Source organism: Temnothorax longispinosus, chromosome 3 (genome assembly GCF_030848805.1).
Source record: "Temnothorax longispinosus isolate EJ_2023e chromosome 3, Tlon_JGU_v1, whole genome shotgun sequence".
In the NCBI taxonomy this organism is placed as follows: domain Eukaryota; kingdom Metazoa; phylum Arthropoda; class Insecta; order Hymenoptera; family Formicidae; genus Temnothorax; species Temnothorax longispinosus.
In genome coordinates this window covers 8,588,337-8,608,255 of record NC_092360.1, presented here as the reverse complement: position 1 = coordinate 8,608,255, position 19,919 = coordinate 8,588,337, and the positions used below count along the sequence as shown (strand labels likewise).

Below are 19,919 nucleotides of genomic sequence, written 5' to 3'. Positions count from 1 at the left end.
ACACTCGCGTAAGAACGTAGTATATGGATCTTGGTTCAAAAATTGATGAAAAGATCGAGTTTCGCGAATTTTTTATCATGATTACCAATTTCCGTTTGAGTGCAAGCGAGTGCGGGTCGTGCGGGAGAGTGCAGCTGAACACGTTGCCCCTACGCCACTCTACGGTACGGCCCTACGGCCTACGGCCAGTGTTCTGTCATTTGTCGTGTAGCGATCGGGAGTGTGGTGTGGTTCGTCGGAGTCGTTACGTGCGACACGGTTCTATTCGCTTTTCTCCGGACATTTCTTATCAGGATCAGCCCCTCGCGTCAATATGGCCTGGCTGTCCGGTCTTGCTGATAAGGCAGAGAACCTGTTAAATAAAATTGACAAAAACACCGCGGCCGTCTTGAATAAAGATAAATACGAGATGCCGCAGGGTCATCTGTCAGAAGTTACGTGGCTCTCTCCGGAATCGGGGTAATTGCGTTCATGTCAATCTCCTAGGTTATTACTGTTGGTTGAATATTTGGATTAGTTGACTTCACTTCGTGAAATTCGTCATTCGTCATTTCACTTTATTTGTACACAACGTAAAATAACGATATAAATAATAATTTATTTATTCTACCAAAATGTCGCTTGCGCACAGCTTTCATCAGATTTTAAACATATTGCTGATGAAAAAGCGATCAATGAAAAAAAATATATTCTAAAAAAATGAACGTATTACAGAGGTAAAAAAGTGCATGAAAATATAACGAGCTGTTCTTTTGATTCAGGTTAAATGGTAGTACGTCCAAGACGCCTCTATTGGGATTATCGGAGCATATTCCCTACACAGCTCCTACTTCAAGTTTAACGTCGGTGAATCTGTTAAATGTAACGGCACCTAAAGAGGACGCGCTATTTACATACTTGAATACGCCTGACCCGAGTCCGAAGAGAACAGCGGAATCCTATAAATCACTATCAACTACTTCATCGTTATTGGTAGAACATCCTACCGATACAGACTCGGATCTATCGATTCAGAGTGATCGGATTAGTCCAACTCCGTCTCATGTTTCAATAGAAATGGTCCCCAACGCTTTGGACGATAAAGACGCTGAGACAAGTACGGAGAATGCAAATTTATATCCATATAATGAAGCGCAGATCTTGGATTGTGGAAATCTGGATAAGTCGACGACAGAAGCTATACAGAATGGTACATCTTAATTTTTACATTAATTTGATTTGTAGCGTATTATTTTCTACATATATTTTGCATTTTTACATTGTAGAACACAGTAATGCGGAAGAACATTCAGATATATTCTATCCCCAGCCCAGATATAAAATAAAATCAAACGGTGTAAAAACGGATAATTTAGATAATCCAATTGATTCAGTGAACAAACGAAAATATACAAGAGAGATGGAAAGGCACGTGGAAAAACAAAATGAATTTCCTGGGAAACAAACAGACTATCAGAAAGAAATCGTGGTTTTAAATGAACAGTTGAAAACTTTGGAAGTAGAAAAGTTAGAGCAGTCAAAGCAAATAATAGATTTGCAGTCTGTTATTGACAGGAAAAAGCAGGAATTAAACTCGATTAGATCGGAACTGGAACAGCATAAGGCCAGAGCGCTGAGAACTTTACAAGAAAAGGAAAAACTCATAACAGAACTGAAAAGCAACGCACCAACAGCTATGGATGAAGCCACGATCATGGAGTTGAATCAATTAAAGTAACGTCAATTAACATTTTTACAACTGTGTAATGTTAACATCCGACAGTCGATCTATGAACTCGATTTAATAATCTATTTTATCAAATCACAGGCAGGAACGTGACAGTGTTAGGGAGGAAAATCAGCAAATGTGTCAGCAGCTGAAAATGCTGAGGGAAGAGTTGATAAATGCAGATCTGAACTTGGAAAAGATAAGACAAAAGTCAGCCGAGACAAATCTACAAAATCAAGAGATTCTTGCTAGTGAAAGACGTCGAAGATTAGAAGCGGAAGAAGATATAAGATTGCGTTCAGAAGTAAATCACATTTTTTTTGCATCTCTACAAATATCACATCTCTAAGTTATTGAATTAATAAATCAAAAGGGTTGAAAATACAAATGTTTTAGGAAACAAGATCCTTGAAAGATGAACTAATTAGTCAACGTAATGGATTTAGTTTACAATTACAAAAGCAGAATTCGGAGATTTCTAAGCTTAAGTTGCAATTATCTGTATCGACAACGCCGAGCAATGAAATGGATTCGAGAATAGCGACTCTTACCCAAACTCTGGTTCTAAAACAGCAAGCATTGGAATGTTTGACGACAGAAAGAAATGCATTACGTCTCCAGCTTGAGAAGATTGAGGTAAATATAACAGCTTATAAATTTTTATAGAGAATTTTTTTGTTTGATATATTTACAAATGAAATTTTAAATTTTGATATTGTAAAATTTAGTATTTTAAAATATGTTTTCCTCTAAAGAATGTTTGGTCTTTATGTACGTACATACTAACAACAGTCTTCTTAACAGCATCAATACAGAAATGCTGCAGGCAATTTACGGAGAAACATATCGTACAATAATATAAACGATACGGACGATGCGAAAGCTCAAGTTCCCACGTTTTTAATAGAAACACCGTTCGATACCAGCGTTGCTAGAAGAGTAAAAAGAGCTTATTCTTCATTGGATGCTATAAGTGTTCGAACAGGAGTATTTTTAAGGAGATATCCATTAGCTAGAATTTTAGTACTGATTTATATGGTAAGTATACGCATACGTATTAATTGTTATAATATAAATACTGTTACAAAACGCAATATGTATTTTTATAGGCACTACTCCATTTGTGGGTTTTGGTAGTTCTCTTATCCCAATCACCGGAAGCCCATTAATAAAAATTAGTACTACAAATCTTAAAGTAAAAAAAAAAAGATATATATTTAAAGGAATTTCACAATTTTTGTGAATATCAGAAAGCAATATTTGAGGGATTAGATCTTGTACAGTTTAACATAGCATATCTTAATCTATAAAATTATTGTTAAATAAACATTCAAATAAAATATAGTGATAAATCAGTGATAGTCATAAAGTATTATGATTGTAAAATTGTCTTTATTTTTTTACTACATATTTAAAAGGGTATAATGTTACGAGGCTACAAATATATATGGGCAGCATTTGAAATAAAATTAACTGGTGTAGAATTGAAGGGTGTAAATAAGTTATTATATATACAATATTACTTTGTTGCAGTAATATAATCATTAATTATAATCGAGTTAAAAATTTTTATAATAATAAACATTCTGTTCTTCCTTTAAAGTCTTGGGGAATGCAATATATATACCAAGTATATACTCTCAATTATTTTTAAGTCATACAAGCTATACAAAATATATTGATATACGATATAATTATGAATATTGCTCTGTTAAATACTAATTTCTTATTACAATATTTGATTCCGTTTTTTTCCAATAGCGATATTAGAAATAATTAAGCACAGTGATATGACAAGACATTATTTGTAAATATTTTTATGTATTAAATACATTTTTTAATGTATTTAATGTATAATGGGTTTATTCTCGTGCATGCACGCACGCACATATGCATGCATACACACATACACATACGCACATGTCCATCTCATATGTAAGATCAAATTCATAAAATATTTTGTAATCATGTCGACAATAAAATATTCTTATCTAATGTAAATACAGTAAATATTACGACAGACATTAGGTCTAATCACTACATTGAATCTAAATATTATCTAATCGTCGCTTATTATAGATGTATATTTGTATTGCTCCAGTGATTGGAAAGTGTGGCGTACATGCACCTTAGGCACAAATTCTCTCTATTCGCATACAGTTTGATTGAATAATGCTAAAAGGATATTTATCACATGACTTTCAGTATGAAGTTATTAATTATATATTCCTGAAATATATATATATGTACTATAAGATTTATCACACAATTCTAAAATAGATTAAATGCGGTATTAACATTGCTTTCAATTTGTTAGTTATATAGATATCTCAAAATACACTACGATCATAAAATAAATAAGGATTTATTACTTATGAGAGATATCAAATCTCTTCTTTATAGCTATATATTATACTTACATCATCATTCCTAATAGCTAAACTCGTAAAATAATCGTCAAATTGAAATCAAATTAAAATTTCCAAAAATTTTGCATACGTCAAGCTGGAACGTCGTGCGCCAAATTACTGGAAGAATATCACAAAAAAATTGTTCTAATCTTAAGCATGCAATTGATGATCCTAGCTTACATTTTTTATGAAACACAAAAAGTAGTCAGTGCTGAAAAGTATTAGACTGTATTTATAAGCATTGGAGATTTATTCACGACTGGACTTAAGTCTATTGTGACCTGGTGTTAATTTCTGCCGTAAATATCAATTCCATCGTTCTCTTTCTTTTTCATAAAAAGAATTCATCATATTTCTCGACGCGTAACGATTATGTGATTATCTATGACAACTGTCACGCACATATAAAACTAAAAATCGCGTAAAATTACGTATCTTAGTACAGCTACAGAAATCCGTTTGACAAAACAGCCACGCAAGTTAGGTAAAATATTGCAAAGAAGATAATGTGGGTGTAAATACAGACTTCACAGCCATGTAACAGTAACAGGGTACGCTCGATTAATGTTTAAATTGTTAGATCGGATGTTACTAATGTTCCATCAAAAATCCGAGAGAAAATCTTCTTTCAACTGACTTTGTGACTCTAATATTATTATGATTATATAGTATATACCGAAACAATATTGTACGAGTAATGTTACGAGGATTTGCAAATGTCACGAGAATTGTAACATTTTTACATTATACATCATTACCGCCTCTGATTTCGAAACATTAGCCGTTTAACGGCAATCTCGATTATCTAGATAAATAAGCTGACGGTAATTAAAATCGATTTCGTTCAACTGTTTTATTCAGCATCGTTGATGATTAGAAATAACGAAAAAGAGTTGAAAATTTCGTAAAAATTTTTTTCTAACTCAAACCAGCAGCGATCGGTTAAAGTTTTTATTCAGCTGCTCTTTAGTTGGATACCATCGTACTTTTTCCATTTTTTTTATATTTATGTAACTCCTTCCCCTCCACCTTCGGGAGTTGTAGAAATATTTCAAGATACAATAAACGTCAGATAATTACAAATTTAAACGGGGCGGCCCGGAAATGTATTATAACGTTTCTATGTTCTATTCTGCGATAAGCGGAAATCACCGGAAATCAAAGCGTAAATTAGCATTGCAAAGTGTCTCGATTATTCAAAACAGCTTTTTAACGTGTAACTTGTAAATCGAATTGCGTATAACATTGTAACATTATTCGTTTCTTTACTTCAGCATTAATTAGCATTGTCAATAGCAGACTGATTTCCGTAACCACCATTCTACCTCTCAATAATCGATTACCAATGAAAAATCGTGTAAGGCTTAACTGCCAGGATCCTAATGAACTAGATTAATTAATGGCGTTCTTCCCGTATCTTACACTACTCGAAGCGATTATACTAACACTCTTGTTTAAATGCTCATGCCATCTAAACGTTTAACAAGTATCTGACGTTTAATCAAAGGATTACTTGTCGCTCTGACACACACGGTTAATTTTAAATCCTCCAAAAGGAGCAATCTCATTTGTTTCGATATCTGAAACAGTGAGTCTAAACGTTGGAAAAAAGTGCACGAGTTCTGCCTGCGTATATTAACATCCAAGAATAATTTTCCTCGCTATATCTCAGAATTATTATGTAATAAGACGCGATTACATTGGGATCTCCCTTATTTTATACAAATTGCCGCGAGCAGCGAAATCGCTCGTCTCTCTCATCGAAAGCTTCGTTCTGACATTTCAGCGCAGCATTAAATTCTTTAGTCTACAGTTTGGATCGAACTTGTTAACGCGAAACATTTGTTCAGTGAAATCTCTATCGCTCTAAATACTATAGATATCGTAACGTGAATACGAAGGTGGAGAGAGCGTTCCAGAATAGACAAAATTGGATATATAGCATTGCTTCCTCCGTAAAATTGGAAGTAGAAGAAAGTCACTTTTTTTTCATCGATATTATCGAAGAATGGCATCGTTCTCAATTCCTCACGTTCTAATATTCGACGTAATCGAGCCTCAAAACTCTGTTAAATTCATCTCAATAACGCGCGACAAATATAATTATTTATCAATTATCATTTGCGAATGTCAATCCCGTCACTTATTAGCCTCTAAAGCTTAATTTCCGAAAAGCCATTCATTCTCAATTTCCAATTTCGAAGAGATGATTGATGCAAATTTCTCCAGCAAACGAGAAAAATTAAAAATTTCACGAAGAGATAACGTTGCAAGTTCACTTTCCGTTAATTCTGGAGTACTCCGTACGTGAAAGCTAATGATACTTTAGTTCTTATAGACACTGGGACCCTGCAGAGTAACATAGGAATACATTTGTCAGTTTTTTTTTTTACACATTACGCAGAATAGGAGAAGAGTCTATGTCGGAGTCTCTTCTCTCGAAGAGAAGTGTATTAAAATATATCTAAAGGAGTCAAACATGTGTCTACATACGCGGAGTAGGTGGCGGGCGCCTAAATGACTCACCGTCTATTTACGCGCCGATTGAGAAGTTATCAATCTTCGGGTGGTGAAAGATCAACATTCGCTCCTGTCCGAATCTTCGGACTTATCGGATGAACTTGACTCGTCACTGGTGCGGTCGCGATTACCGCAACCGTAGGTGGCTCCGTGAAACGAATTTCTCGTCGAGACGGCTTTCTTCGTGGGGGACGAGTCCTCCGAATGCGACGGCATTCGCGATCTCCGTTGCTGACCTTCCGGATTATTTAACACGGAACTGAGGAACCGTCGCGTTTCCGCCCGCAACGCGTTCAGACGCCTCTGGAGGATACGATTGCGCCGTATGAGAATTATCGTGCGTATGACAATGCTCAAGAGATCTGCGGGAACGATTGAGAAACGTGTTAGTCGAGAATTCGTGAATCGGGTACAAAATGCGCGAAAATAAGATGAATCGAGCGAACGCGAGGGATTTACGAGGATATTAGGATTACGGAAGACTGCCTCGTGGAGGGAAAAAACTTCGACAAGCTTTGCTTTATCCTAACGGGGAGGGTGCAGATGCGAGAGTACAGGGCAAAATTGTCTATCTTCCTTTTCCTTTTTCTCATCATTGGATCAATTCAAATCATCAGTTTCTTATATATACTCTTTTTTTTTTTATAAAATTACGATTTCTTTTTATGCTGACCGTGATCAAATCATAGTTCGTTTCTGAAGAGATTAAGGAAGAAATTATAAAATCGATTTAGTACTTTTGAAGAAAAAGGTACATAAAGATCGGAAAACATGATTCTGTAGAAGTGCGCTTGAAAAGTTTTGATGTCATCAGATGATTAAAAAAAGTTCGTGCAATTCTTATTATTAAAAACAAAAATCTTCGAGAAATTAACACAACGAGTTAACGTATAGGTACTGATTGACTAGTATGTGCGGCATGACGCAGGTTTGAACTTGCCAACTATTGCAACATAAAACAATATGATTCATAGAAATGCTCTCGAAAAACGAACTCTTTTGGTCACCTGATGTTTGGCGTTGCATTTCTTGGAACGATTTAGCTTTGTCTATTTTAAATCAAGGCTACAAGCTGAGGGTGCTAAATCCTGATGACAGGATTTGATGACAAATTAAATAGAAATGACAAATTTTTTAAAATTGCTTATCCATTTTTAACAGTGAGAGATATATAATCTTTTTTTTCCCAGAAATTTAAATATACATTGCATATATCCAAAAATTGTTTATAGCTCAAAACGCAAGTAGCAGAAAATAATCTACTTAAAAAAAATTACAAATTAATACGTGGATTACATTTTCAAGTGCACCCTCCCTGTAAAGCGTGCTATTTGTTTTTGTCAGTTTTGCGGTTCTGCCTCTCAGTTTCGAATGAATTCACAAGACTCTTTACACAAAGGTGTCTTTTCACATTGAAAAGACGCTTATTTTCAGCGAGCAAAACTTTTTTATTTATATATATATAAATGAAAAATATATTATTTTGGGGTCGCGTGATTTCGCTTTCACGCTAGCGTCAAAGAAATAAAGTTGAATTTGTTATCCATCAGCGTTGTCGCTGAATCGTCATTGATCGTCCCGGTACAATAAAAAATGGACTTTGAATTAATTATTTTCAAGTAATATCTTCAAGTAGTAAAATTTTTACAGACATGTATACAAATAAAAAATATTATTTCTGAAGATTTTTGCTCGCTGAAAATGAGCGTCGAGCGTCAACATGAAAAAACACTTTAATGGAAATTGCTTGCTTGCGGGCGACTCGAATCGAAAATGCGTGTTGCCGCGAGGATTGCTGAAAATTCTCGAATAATTCCGAGATAAAATGAAACATCTCGCGCGATGTCGCGTTAGCGATCCCTTTTACCTTTTCTTCTTTCCGCAACGTGTCGTCTGTAATTCTCGTCCACATTCATCGGGTACTCCTCGCTTCTGTCCGCTTTCACGACGGAACAATTCGGGACCGTATCCACGTCGTGGTCGAGTCTCCGTGAACAATGTTCGCCGGGTGGTACGAGCGTTTCGACGATCGTCCCGGTACGCAGCATGATCTCTTCCAACGCTAATCTCCGCCGTTTCGCGCCGTTTTCGGATCCTCGTCGGCGGCGAACGAGGGTGCTAACGGTGGTACCCGCCATCGGGAACTCCGCTACGCAAATAGTCGGCGCCATTCTCGGTGTGAGAATCCTGAAACATGAATTCCGCATTATCGTACGATATTTAACCTGGGAACGGACGCCTGATTTTTTTGCATAAATGGTCACCTGGGGTGACCATTATTTGGACTGATTTTTATATCCCAATTAAAAGTCATTGTTATTATAATTATATATTGCATATTTTTGATCGTTTTATAATTTATTAGTATTTGAGGACAATATATATGTAGATTTACTCAACATTCTGAACTAGATTTTTTCAACTTTCCTGAAAAAAGTAAGGAGGAACAAAAAACATTTTAAAAACGAAAAAAGCACATAAAAATGGAGATATTAAATTAATAAAACGTTTTTGTATTGCGGATTTTTGATATGGGATTGCATATTTAAAGGTTCGTAAAACGAATAGTTATTAAAACTACATGCATATTATATAATACTCATTTTATAGCAATTTAAAATAAAGTTATTCGCTACCATAAAATCATTTGTTAAAAAATATTATATTGTGTTTGCTCGTCCAGAAATATTAAAAATAATTTATTTTTATAATATTTGTTTATTATATTATTATAAATATATAAGTAACAAAGTATTTTTAAATAAAAATAAATATTTATTAAAATTTGTTTTTTTTCCTAAACATTCACATGTATGTTTTCATTTAATTGCTATTTTTTCTATTTTATATTAACTGTTATAATTATACATTATTATTTATTTATTATAAAACTCAGATTATTATGTCGAATTTATAATATAAATTCGACTCTTATTATACTTTATTTTTGTAACGTAAACGATCACCTGGGATGATTTCTACACCTCAGTAAATTTTAATAAGTCTGTACTAGGAATGTGCAGGTCTTACATAATTTTTTTTTTCTATTATGCAGGCTGGGTCTCGGAACCTTCGAATGAAAGGTAATAGGTATGGATTCTCGATCGATAAAAGAATTACTGTTACGTAAGCTCCATTTTTTCGACACTGGGGTGTAAAAATCACCCTAGGTGGGCGTATCCGAGTTAGTAGCGTTTAATAAAACCAAGAATAACGTAATGTAGACGAAATACTTCGGTGAATATTATATCAATTTTAGTATCCATTCACAAATTTACACACTCGATATATAATTCAATTAAAACTAAACATGTTAGTTTTAATTACTATACTATTTCGTGGTATTTTTTCATTATCGTAAATTTCTTATTACTGAAAGTTACGTAAAGAATTATGAAACAGAGTAACAAAATGTTTTACAATGAATTTTCTAATAAAATGTTATAAATTGTGTTCTCACATAAAGAAGTACGACATTATTTCTCAAATAATTATAATCATAATTAACTTCTCGTCGATGCGCAAGTCATAACTTTTAGAATCTATTTGATCATTTCATGCAGAATTGCGCGAATATTGTACAAGTATTTTCTCCCCCGTCACTTGGCTTATTTATATTCGGGATATATTCAGGGTTCTATTTTAAGCGATCAAATACGTTCTAGAATAAATCTACATTGAGCAGGGAAAGGTAATATCGCATCCATATTGCATTCCTTTCTCTCTCTCTCAACAAAATCTATCTCATTTTTTTTTAAGAAGTAATAAAAGTGATTTTCTTATTCCAAATTCTTATTTGGAATTCTCGTTCCAAAAGATTATTAAAAAGTATCACTTTATTAAAGTTTTCTTCTACAATAAGTTGTTCGTAAATATCGCCAGCAATATATGGCGATGGTGCTTCATAAACGCGTGCGGCGAAGACGCGTCGCATTTGCGAAATGGACAAATCGTGTTCCCGGATATTTTAATTTCATTTACTTATGCGCAATCCAACGCGCATGCTATGAATATTAAAAAAAAAAAAAATACATATATCTCCAAATTATTGACTTGTCAATCGACAGAGTAGCATCGCACCCGTGTGCGCGGTTATCGGGATCGATGAACTTAAAAAAATCAGTACGCGCGCATATAAAAGACGTATACAACAATGGATCTGTCATTGTTGTTATCACTTCCGCAAAACGCTCGGTCGAGTGGCGCGTCATTAGCGAGCCGACGCGTTTCTTAATGTCTCGCTATATTGACTACGGAATAACATCCGGCGTTTTGACGACGACCTATGTATCCTGCACGTGGGGTATCCTTCCGCCGCCGCCACCGCCGTTACCGCCGCCGCCGCCGCCGCCCGATGCGATCGATGCAGGCGATGACCTGATTACCGCCGACGTCACTGCACGTGCCTGCACCGAAATAATGCCAAAGCCTCACGACTCCCACTCGTGGCGCGGCGCGTATATTTGAGATTGTTTTGACCTCGAATCCTCCACCACGTGCGAGGCGTGACGCGCGCGCGCGCGCGCGTGCACGTATATCCGCGACCGTATGATACGTGATAAATAAATACAAGGAGTCCTTGACACATCGGTGGTGCGTGGAAACCCGAGCAGGTAAAGAGCATCTGCATCGCGCGCGCGCGCGCTTGCATTTCACTCTCTATATTATTTATGCCGCTCTATTTTCGCACGAATTTTTACGACCCCTCGCGCAGTCTTGCGTTACATCCGTGCTTCATCACGTTCATATATATACATATATTTCTTATTTGTCAGATTTTATATATATTTACAAAATTATTTATTTTATTTATATTATATTTATATATATATCATTTTATGCTATTTTTAAAATTATATGTATAATTTAATAAATATATGTAAAATGTGACGAATAAAAAATATATGTACATATAAATGTGAAATTAATATATTTCGAAGAAAAACTAGTTCTCGAAGTGTATATCCTTAATCGGGGATACACACACACGTCCAAGATATATACGCTTCGAGTATTAAAGTTATTTTTCAAAACATATAAGAATGAAAGATGTTAAAAATAGTGTCCTTTATTCATCGTCGTCCACCGACGTGAAATATCGAAAAATTAATATTACGAGGGATGAATCGCACGATTATATATACGAGTCTACACCGACGCGATATCGTAAAATATAATTTTAACCACTATCGCGCATCTCTCTTCTTGGAGCGTATTAGAATCTTCATTCCGATTTCCGAGTATTCCGCGAGCGCTTATTTCTAAAAGTCTCGATGCAATACGTTCTATTTCGAATCTCCTGCCCGTATATCTCCCTAGAATTCTCGCTGCATTCCGTTATTAAAACCGTATAGTTTATCGAACTAGATATATATCCATATGACGAAAGCGACGGGTTTCTCCGTACTCGCCTCCATCCATCAACAGATAAATAATCGCGCCACTCAGCTGGTGGAATACGTAATCTGTCTTACGATTCTTTCAGGAAGACCTACTCGACTCGTCAGCATAAACACGATTTTTTTTTCCAAGCTTTGGCACGTGTCGATGATTAACGCGCGCGCACACGCGCGCGAGTTCCCCGAACACGTTCGAAGCAATCTATTTTGCGCTTTCCGCCGACGGTGTTGAAAATCATCACGCTGCGCGCGACGTGCGACGCGATGAAAGTTAACGTGTGCGATGCGATAATTGTGGCACATTCGCGGAGATTCGCGGGGAAAAACTCGATTAAAGCGTTAAGGTTACGCCGCGCGCCGTGTATCAGAGAGCGATACACGCGCGGCGGCGGCGGCGGCGAGCGACGAGGCTGACGAGGGCGGGCACGTGGAAGGCCGTCTTACGTCATCCTGCCCCGCACGCTCGCTCTATTAGCGAGAGAGATGCGGGGACGAATGCCTCCATTGCCTCCGCGCCCGGCGACACGCGCGTATACACGCGCCGACCTGTATAGACGTCGGTGTGACACGTGCGCGCACTGACATCATTCCGAGACGCCGGGACACGTGTTAATGAGGAAACGCGTCCGCGCGGCGTGGCGTCGTGCGCCTCGTTGCGTATGTACAATGCGTAGAAGCTGTCGCCGATTTTTCACGGCCGAGGGGAACGGATCCTTTTGGGGGCGGGGCGCTCGCAGGGCGAGGCCGGATATTTAATAGAACGTGCCTATATACGAATCTCCCTGAATACGTTATTCCAGACATAGATGACTGGACGATAGTTTTAAAAGGAGGGAGAGGGGGAAGGGGAGCGTCTTATCGAACTCGAAAGTGATAACTGATATATATATTTCGCTGTTATCCGTAACAGTGATTAGTAAACCCTGATAGATAGCTTTTTTAGTTCTGAGATTTTTATCGTGTCTGATCGCGCGTGTTTTTTAATCTGCGAGCCCGCACCTTTTTGCATAGGGGGGAAGGTGCTTTCTATATATTTTTATATTCCTCTCGTCAGACCTCTTTTTTTACTCCCTGTATACTTTCCTGTATTCCTTAGTAAAAAAATGTCTCAGAATTTTTTATATATATATTTATTAATCAGAATTTCGGGAAAATTTTTTTAATTCTTTAGAATGCTCAGAATTTTTCAGATTTTTTAATATTGGAATTGGAACGTTTTTCGGAAGACCTCAGACAAAATAATGATAACATATTTCAGACTTTTCCCGCCAACATATCTTTGTAGAAATCTGAATAAATATGAGAAAATCAGAAATTTTCATACATATGCCGCGGGTACTGAAATATATTCCGAGAATCCTCATCCAATTATTTCTGAAAGTATCTGAGAAATTTCATATATTTTTTCAGAATTTTTCATATAAGTCTCAATTCTTACAAAATTTCTGGAAAAAAAAAAAAAAAAAAAAAAAAAATTTCACCGGAGTTATTTTATTATACATTTCATAGTTATATTTATTAATTGCATTTGCGGCTGCATGTCTGCAAGATTTATCAAACTTATCTTCTCGCCTTACAGCTCAGTTTCACCATTTCTATGATTTTCTCGTGACTTTCACGAGTAAATCCCAACGCGCGTCATTACAAGTACGATAAGTATGATAAGTGCGTTAAACGTCAACTTCTTGAAACTTTCTGCACGTAAACAAACACGACTTTGGCCAAGTTGGAATCGATTTCTTCTCTCGGAGGATGTCGAAATACACTCGTAGTGTTTGTGCAATTGGCCATTGAAAATGGAAGACTTTTTGTGGCGCAGTAAATGTCGATTGGGATAACTCTAACAGAATTTTAATTGGAGTTTAGTGTACACACATATTAAGTGGTTGGAGAGATTTGCATATAAATCTATACACGTAGGAGCTACGCAGTTTAGATAGAGAGACTTTATATTGTAAAAAGTCTTGCGCTCTACGTTGAAAAGTAAATATATTTATCGATAATTAATACACTTATATTATTAACAATTCACTTTTAGCGTCATAGCGAAACTGATAACCGTTCCATGCAAATTTCTTTTTAACCTACTTAAATTATTTTTCTAATTTCTGACAATTTTCCAATTCCACTTCTATTTCTACTCTACAATTTACTTTCGTGTTAAGTATTTATTTAAAAGCTTTGTACTTATCTACATTTTTTCTTCTCGTTTTGCATTTCGGTTTCACGTCTAATAAGTTATCTGAATAAACGAAAACGTCGTAAGAAAAAAAGAATAAAAAATCTTTATTTTATTTCACTTTAAAAAGAATAAAAATAAAATGGTATGAAATAAAAGATTATATAATTTGATAGTAAAATGGAAAGACAGAGGCGATTTTTAACCGAAAGAATTGAGTGAGTCAAGCAGACGCAGATAGATTCTTTAGTTAATTTTAGTTAATTTCAAACAGACTTCATATTTTAATATGAATTATGAAGATACGGAATGTCCGAAATTAGAAGATTATGACAAAATAATAGCATACATCCTTTAATATTTTCATCGAGAAAGAAAGGATCCCAAATCGATCAAAGAATTTATCATTAAAAGTATAAAGATGCTAAATATGGAACAGCGTATATATAAATTTTCATCGAAAATACATTCGTAATTCGCCAACGATATAATAAACAATTAAACGTTCATTTCTTCCGACTATACAATTGGCAAACAATCATTCTATGATTGTCATCGTGATGATTCGACCATTGGTTTTGGTCCGATTATTCGTCAAGACGTTAATAATTTTTTATACTTATATGTATAAGCATCTCATTTTTAAATAATTTAGATTAAATTAAATTATTAAATTTATTGCGAAAAATATTACCTCAGCCAATGGTCGAATCGTCACGATGACAATCATCGAATGATTATTTGCCAATTGTAGTCGGAAGAAATGAAAGTTTAATTCTTTATCATTTTCATATTATGTCTGACAATGGAGTCATTAATTATACTTCTCCACGAACTCTAACTCGTAATATCTTTCAAGGAAAGATCATTCATGACAAATAAAGACTAGAGACAACGATACACACGGTGTGTATTTTTTGACGCTAGATCGCACAGCTAACTAGTGAATTACTGGAAATTTTGCAAGCTGCACGATAAATATTTAAAAAAACATGCATCGCAGAGTTATTGCGTCTACAGATCCATCGATGTAAAATATCGAAAAATTAATATACGAGGAATAAATTCCGAGATTTATATATAATAAATTGTCTACACTGACGCACCGTTTAATATCGTGAACTATAATATCGGTTATTTTTGCACATTTCAAAACTTTTATTCAACGCCGGGGCATTTATCTCTGACATAGTTTTATTTAAAAAACATTTTTTTTCCGCATATCCAACCGAGTTCTCTCACATTTTATTACGAGATTCGTAATTTGTCAGACTTAGATATCTGTATTCACGCTAATTGAACCGATCGTCACGTTCGTTAACAAATTGGAACTGGAGTAAAAGCGTTTCTCATACCCGTTTATATACCATTCAAAGGAGAGCTGTGAAAAACATAAGCCAGCACATTGCGAGATACAGTAAAAACGAAAAAATATTCGGGTCGCGTGTATTATCTGACTGAACTTTATTTAAGAGTTGAGCTTATCGTAGTCGCACACGATAAATGCATTTCTTGCCTTAGCGGACAATATTACTGGTCGTATGAAAAAAATCTCGAATCTATTTGAGCTGAATCAGGTATACGAATATATACGCGATAATTTCAAAATTGTTCAAAGGTTCTCAGTTACCTGAGAAGCTTCAAAATGTGTCACCAATTTTCCGTATAATCGTTGCAACAGTTATTGATATAGATATTGCGATATTGATTTTCAATATTTGGACGGTTAACCGTTTTTTTCTCCATTTTTCTTCCCATTCAAATGAATTTCGCACGTATTCCGGTTCCTACGAAATTTACTTTTATGAACTCACCTGTAATTAACAACGCATACGTGTGATCCGTATATGAAAAACAATTATGAATTATTTTCGATTTTACATTTCACATTTAACTATTAAACCCTTCGATAAATCTTTTCGGATACGTTTCGCGTATACATTTCGAAAAACAAAAGCAATCGGGTTCGCTTACCTCCGAATTAATTAAAATCGCGCGAATCGAACGGCTAATTAGTTCAACAGCATTTTAGTCAAGTGATTATTATTTAGTACGATAACTATCAGTTTGAATTCGTAATTTCAATTTTCGATAAGAAAATTCGAATTCGACTTATAATTCAAATTTTACAGATATTCGCATATTTTTCGGTTTGCTTTCACAAAATCTTCAAGATTGCGGAAATAACGCAACCGGAAAGAACGTCAGCGAATCGACATCGCTCCCTTTTCTCACGTTCCGCGAATTCACTGTGGATACTGAATTCCCGTTTTTTTTTCCGCACACGAGAAGCCCGCGGAGAGCACACGTGGCGGCTGCAAAGTTCAACGACTCGAACTTGTGTGTCCGCACGTATTCTCTGTAGTCAGCACGTCGCAGAGAAGGACGGACACGCGCAATTCTTTTTTACTCTCCATCCATTTTCTCTAGGACCCATTCTCCACCGATTTCTCTGCAGCTCTCGCGGCTAAGATCATATTTTACAGACATGCGCGAATTTATGGACCTTGCAAGCGAACGATACCGCATCCGCGACGTGAATGGGGGAAGACGAGCCAAGATTATCGACGTATATGCAAGGATTCAATATGTCCACGAAAATGGAAACTCTCAGTTTTTCAAGATATCTATATATAAGATCATTTCCACTTTCCACCTCGTCATTTTAGGTGTCGGAAATTCTTACACAATATTTAACCGGCGCGACGATAAAAACTTACGCTTGTTTATCTATTCAAATTGTAAGTTAATATTTAGACAGTAAGATTATTTGCGCGTCGTGTATGCCTAAGAGGTTTGCACTGAAACGTCTCGGAAGTTATATTGCTTCCAATAAAGCAACTGTTTTGTACGTTTCGGTTTAGGATCAAATAATATCCTGATGCAAAAATGCCACGGTATTTTATGGGAGAAAAATGAATTTTTCAGAACCCTCTGTTCGTAAAATGATTTATGAATCCCTATTGATAATGATATGCTGTATTTATCGCTGCAGTGTAATCGAATATAATACATATTTCTAGTATAACGAATAATGCTAAATGTGTGAAATGATGAAATATTTATAATGGAATTATATCATTGTTGATTGTTTTTCTACCTTGACCTGTTTTGACCTCGAAATTTTGTATCGCGGCTCAATAAATTGGACAGCCGATAAAGAGCGGAAAAAAATCAGTTTTTTTTTTTTAAGACGGGATCGAGGTCATATTTTGGAGACTGTCGCGAATACCGAGAATTCACATCGCGCGGAAAATACTAAAGCGCTCTTACTCCTCCTGTTGCATTTGCGTCATTCACGAGCGAAATAACGCGGGGTAGCGGAACAACGCGCGAGGCCCCTCGACGTGTCGCGAAACTCGACCTGCGCCGTGATCCCGTCGCCGTGTTCGATCCTTTCGAATATACGAAACCGGCTTACCAGGAAGGCGCGTGCAATTTCTGGTTGCGGGATGATGTGGAGATGAAGAAAAAAAGCCACACGTGTGTCGACCGACGCGCGAATTCGGCCGTGTAACGACACGCCGGATGGAGTTCGAAAACTCACGGACCATAAACCCTTTTTTCAGAGCAATATATATATGTAATAACACAATATAAATATTATAAATATATATATGTGTATACATAAAAAAAAAATTGTACATGTACACACATCTACATATATATCTATATATATACATATGTATATAAATATTATATACTTACGGAGCGGTAGAAGAAGAACTGTCACTCAACGTCGTCGTCCCTCTCTCATTGATCTACACGCGCCGATGGTCGCAAATCGACTAAACCACGCCGAGCAGTCGCCATGTTACCCCGGCCCGTGGTGTCGAGGGCACACCGACGTTGGTCACGCACGCGCGCGCTATATCGGTGAAGTACACGAGGCGAAGGCTCGAATTGACTCGGATGTATTATATCACAATGACAAAAGGGACGACACGTGCGTCCCCACCATAACGGCCCGCCGTTGCCGCCGCCGCCGCCGCCTCCGCCTCCGCCCCCGCCCCTGTCCCTGTCCCTGTCCCCGTCTCTGTCCGCGTCCCCGTCCCCGTCGCCGCCGACGCCACCGTGTCCGCCGTGTCGGTCGTTGAGACATTTCGCGGTAATGTTGCCGCGACAAGACGGGACGACCTCGGGTCCGCGATTAAGCCAGCCCCCTTCTGAATCTGAACTCCGAGCGAAAAGAAGAAAGAAGAAAGAGATTGTCTCCCCGCGGGCGGGAAAAAAAATTTTCCCGGGAAAAAGCCGTCGGGGAAACCGACCCGAGCATAGTGATCGTAACTTGTAATATATGTATGTATATATAAGAAATGTCAACGTTAAAGTAAACGAGACTTTTTGGAACTTCGAGATACCTATACTTCTGCGAAAGATATCCTCGAAGATACGTCCTGTGACCTTATTCTGTAACTCTTAACGACAGTTTCGTTATCGTTTTATTTGCGTTGCGCAGCTTTTTTACCATATATAATATCTATCGTTAAGAGCTACAGAATAGACCCACTCTGGCCCTTGAAAGTTGAATTTCCAGTATGAAATTCGTATCTACGGTATCAATTCTTGATATATTCGTGAAAAATAAGACTTGTAAGAAAATATAGATAGATGATTCATTTCTCTCTCTCTTTCTCTCTCTCTCTATAAATAAGAAATTTATTACTTTGGAGAGGTTTGGTAAAATCGGTACATATGTAAATGTCGTAAACGTTTAATATTTATCTTTTAAGAATATCTCGAGTTTTTTCTGTTGAAGAATTCAAAACGCCCGTCAAGGGCGCAAAGGGGTCTATTATAGCTATGATGTAAAACGTACAATTTGTGGTGCTGTTAAAATACATGGAAAATATATATGGAAAATACATGGAAAACATATGGAAATACATGGAGAAGAAATCCGCGAGAGGCACGCAAGGCACCTGTTTTTACGGATTGTTGCAACATATGCATAAAGCGTGATACGCACGATTCGCAAAAGTTATCGACAAACGTGATAAATACGCGACATTCTCTCGGTTTTGATGACATCGATATAATCCGATGAAAGTTATTTAAAGATTTGCGACTATGCGAAACTCGATTATATTATATATCGCGATAAGCATGAGTAACTTCACTTCTCGACATAATAACTCACGTCCGAATGTTCTGATATAGTTATCTGTTTTTTTTTTCGAGTTTAGCCGTTAATTTTAACGGTTACAGGCTCCGCGAATTCTCCAAGCGGTCTGACTCGCCTTGACAATGAGATCGGCGTTAGGAACAATGGATTCGACGTGACTCGAATTTTACGAGTGTTCGCACATCTCCGCGCTAATTACGTCAAAATTTTATTATATATCAGCCATTCGAATTAAATAAGTTCAACTTAGTGAGCGCTGTTATTTTTCTCACGAATCTTAATTATTTACCTGCGACTGGATCTCCTCTCGAAGGAGGAAAATTCCTGAAAGAAAGTTGACCGAAATCAGATCTAATCTAACGTCAATTAAAACCCTACTTTTCGACGTTCGATCCAACCGAAACCGATCCAACATTCTTCGGTACTTTTACGAACTGCAGTCACGTATTTATACAATTAATTTGCTTTTTGATTTTACCTTAGTGTTACTAGGCCGTTTTTGTGTGCTCGATTGTGTACGTCAGTAATAGCGAGCTTTGAGTGGTCTTTTTCACTTCGCTCTTGGCATCAACTGTTT

General features: G+C 36.6%; 2 protein-coding genes across 5 annotated transcripts; one reads left to right on the top strand and one right to left on the bottom strand.

Annotated features, from left to right (window-relative positions):
* Positions 1–2: 2 nt before the first annotated feature.
* On the top strand, positions 3–3,192 carry Golgin84 (golgin A5). The gene is made up of 7 exons (XM_071773095.1): positions 3–459; positions 762–1,189; positions 1,266–1,713; positions 1,808–2,012; positions 2,105–2,344; positions 2,513–2,746; positions 2,818–3,192. Exons 1-7 carry the CDS (start codon positions 314–316, stop codon positions 2,875–2,877), a joined length of 1,761 nt encoding a protein of 586 aa, XP_071629196.1. The 5' UTR covers positions 3–313; the 3' UTR covers positions 2,878–3,192.
* Positions 3,193–5,674: 2,482 nt separating this feature from the next.
* LOC139809877 (uncharacterized) lies at positions 5,675–18,110 on the bottom strand. 4 transcript variants are annotated; one of them, XR_011731202.1, is made up of 3 exons: positions 8,507–8,861; positions 6,646–7,001; positions 5,675–6,468 (listed from the first exon to the last, which is right to left on the bottom strand). XR_011731202.1 is itself a non-coding variant. In XM_071773121.1 (3 exons), the coding sequence occupies exons 2-3, from the start codon at positions 8,808–8,810 to the stop codon at positions 6,697–6,699; spliced, it is 609 nt and encodes a 202-aa protein (XP_071629222.1). In that variant the 5' UTR covers positions 8,811–8,826; positions 17,926–18,110; the 3' UTR covers positions 5,675–6,696. The 4 variants fall into 4 exon arrangements, 3 of the variants coding, with proteins under 3 accessions (XP_071629222.1, XP_071629223.1, XP_071629221.1); XM_071773121.1 differs by adding an exon at positions 17,926–18,110 and having other exon boundaries at positions 5,675–7,001; positions 8,507–8,826; XM_071773122.1 differs by adding an exon at positions 15,324–15,453 and having other exon boundaries at positions 5,675–7,001; positions 8,507–8,826.
* Between the last annotated feature and the right edge of the window lie 1,809 nt (positions 18,111–19,919).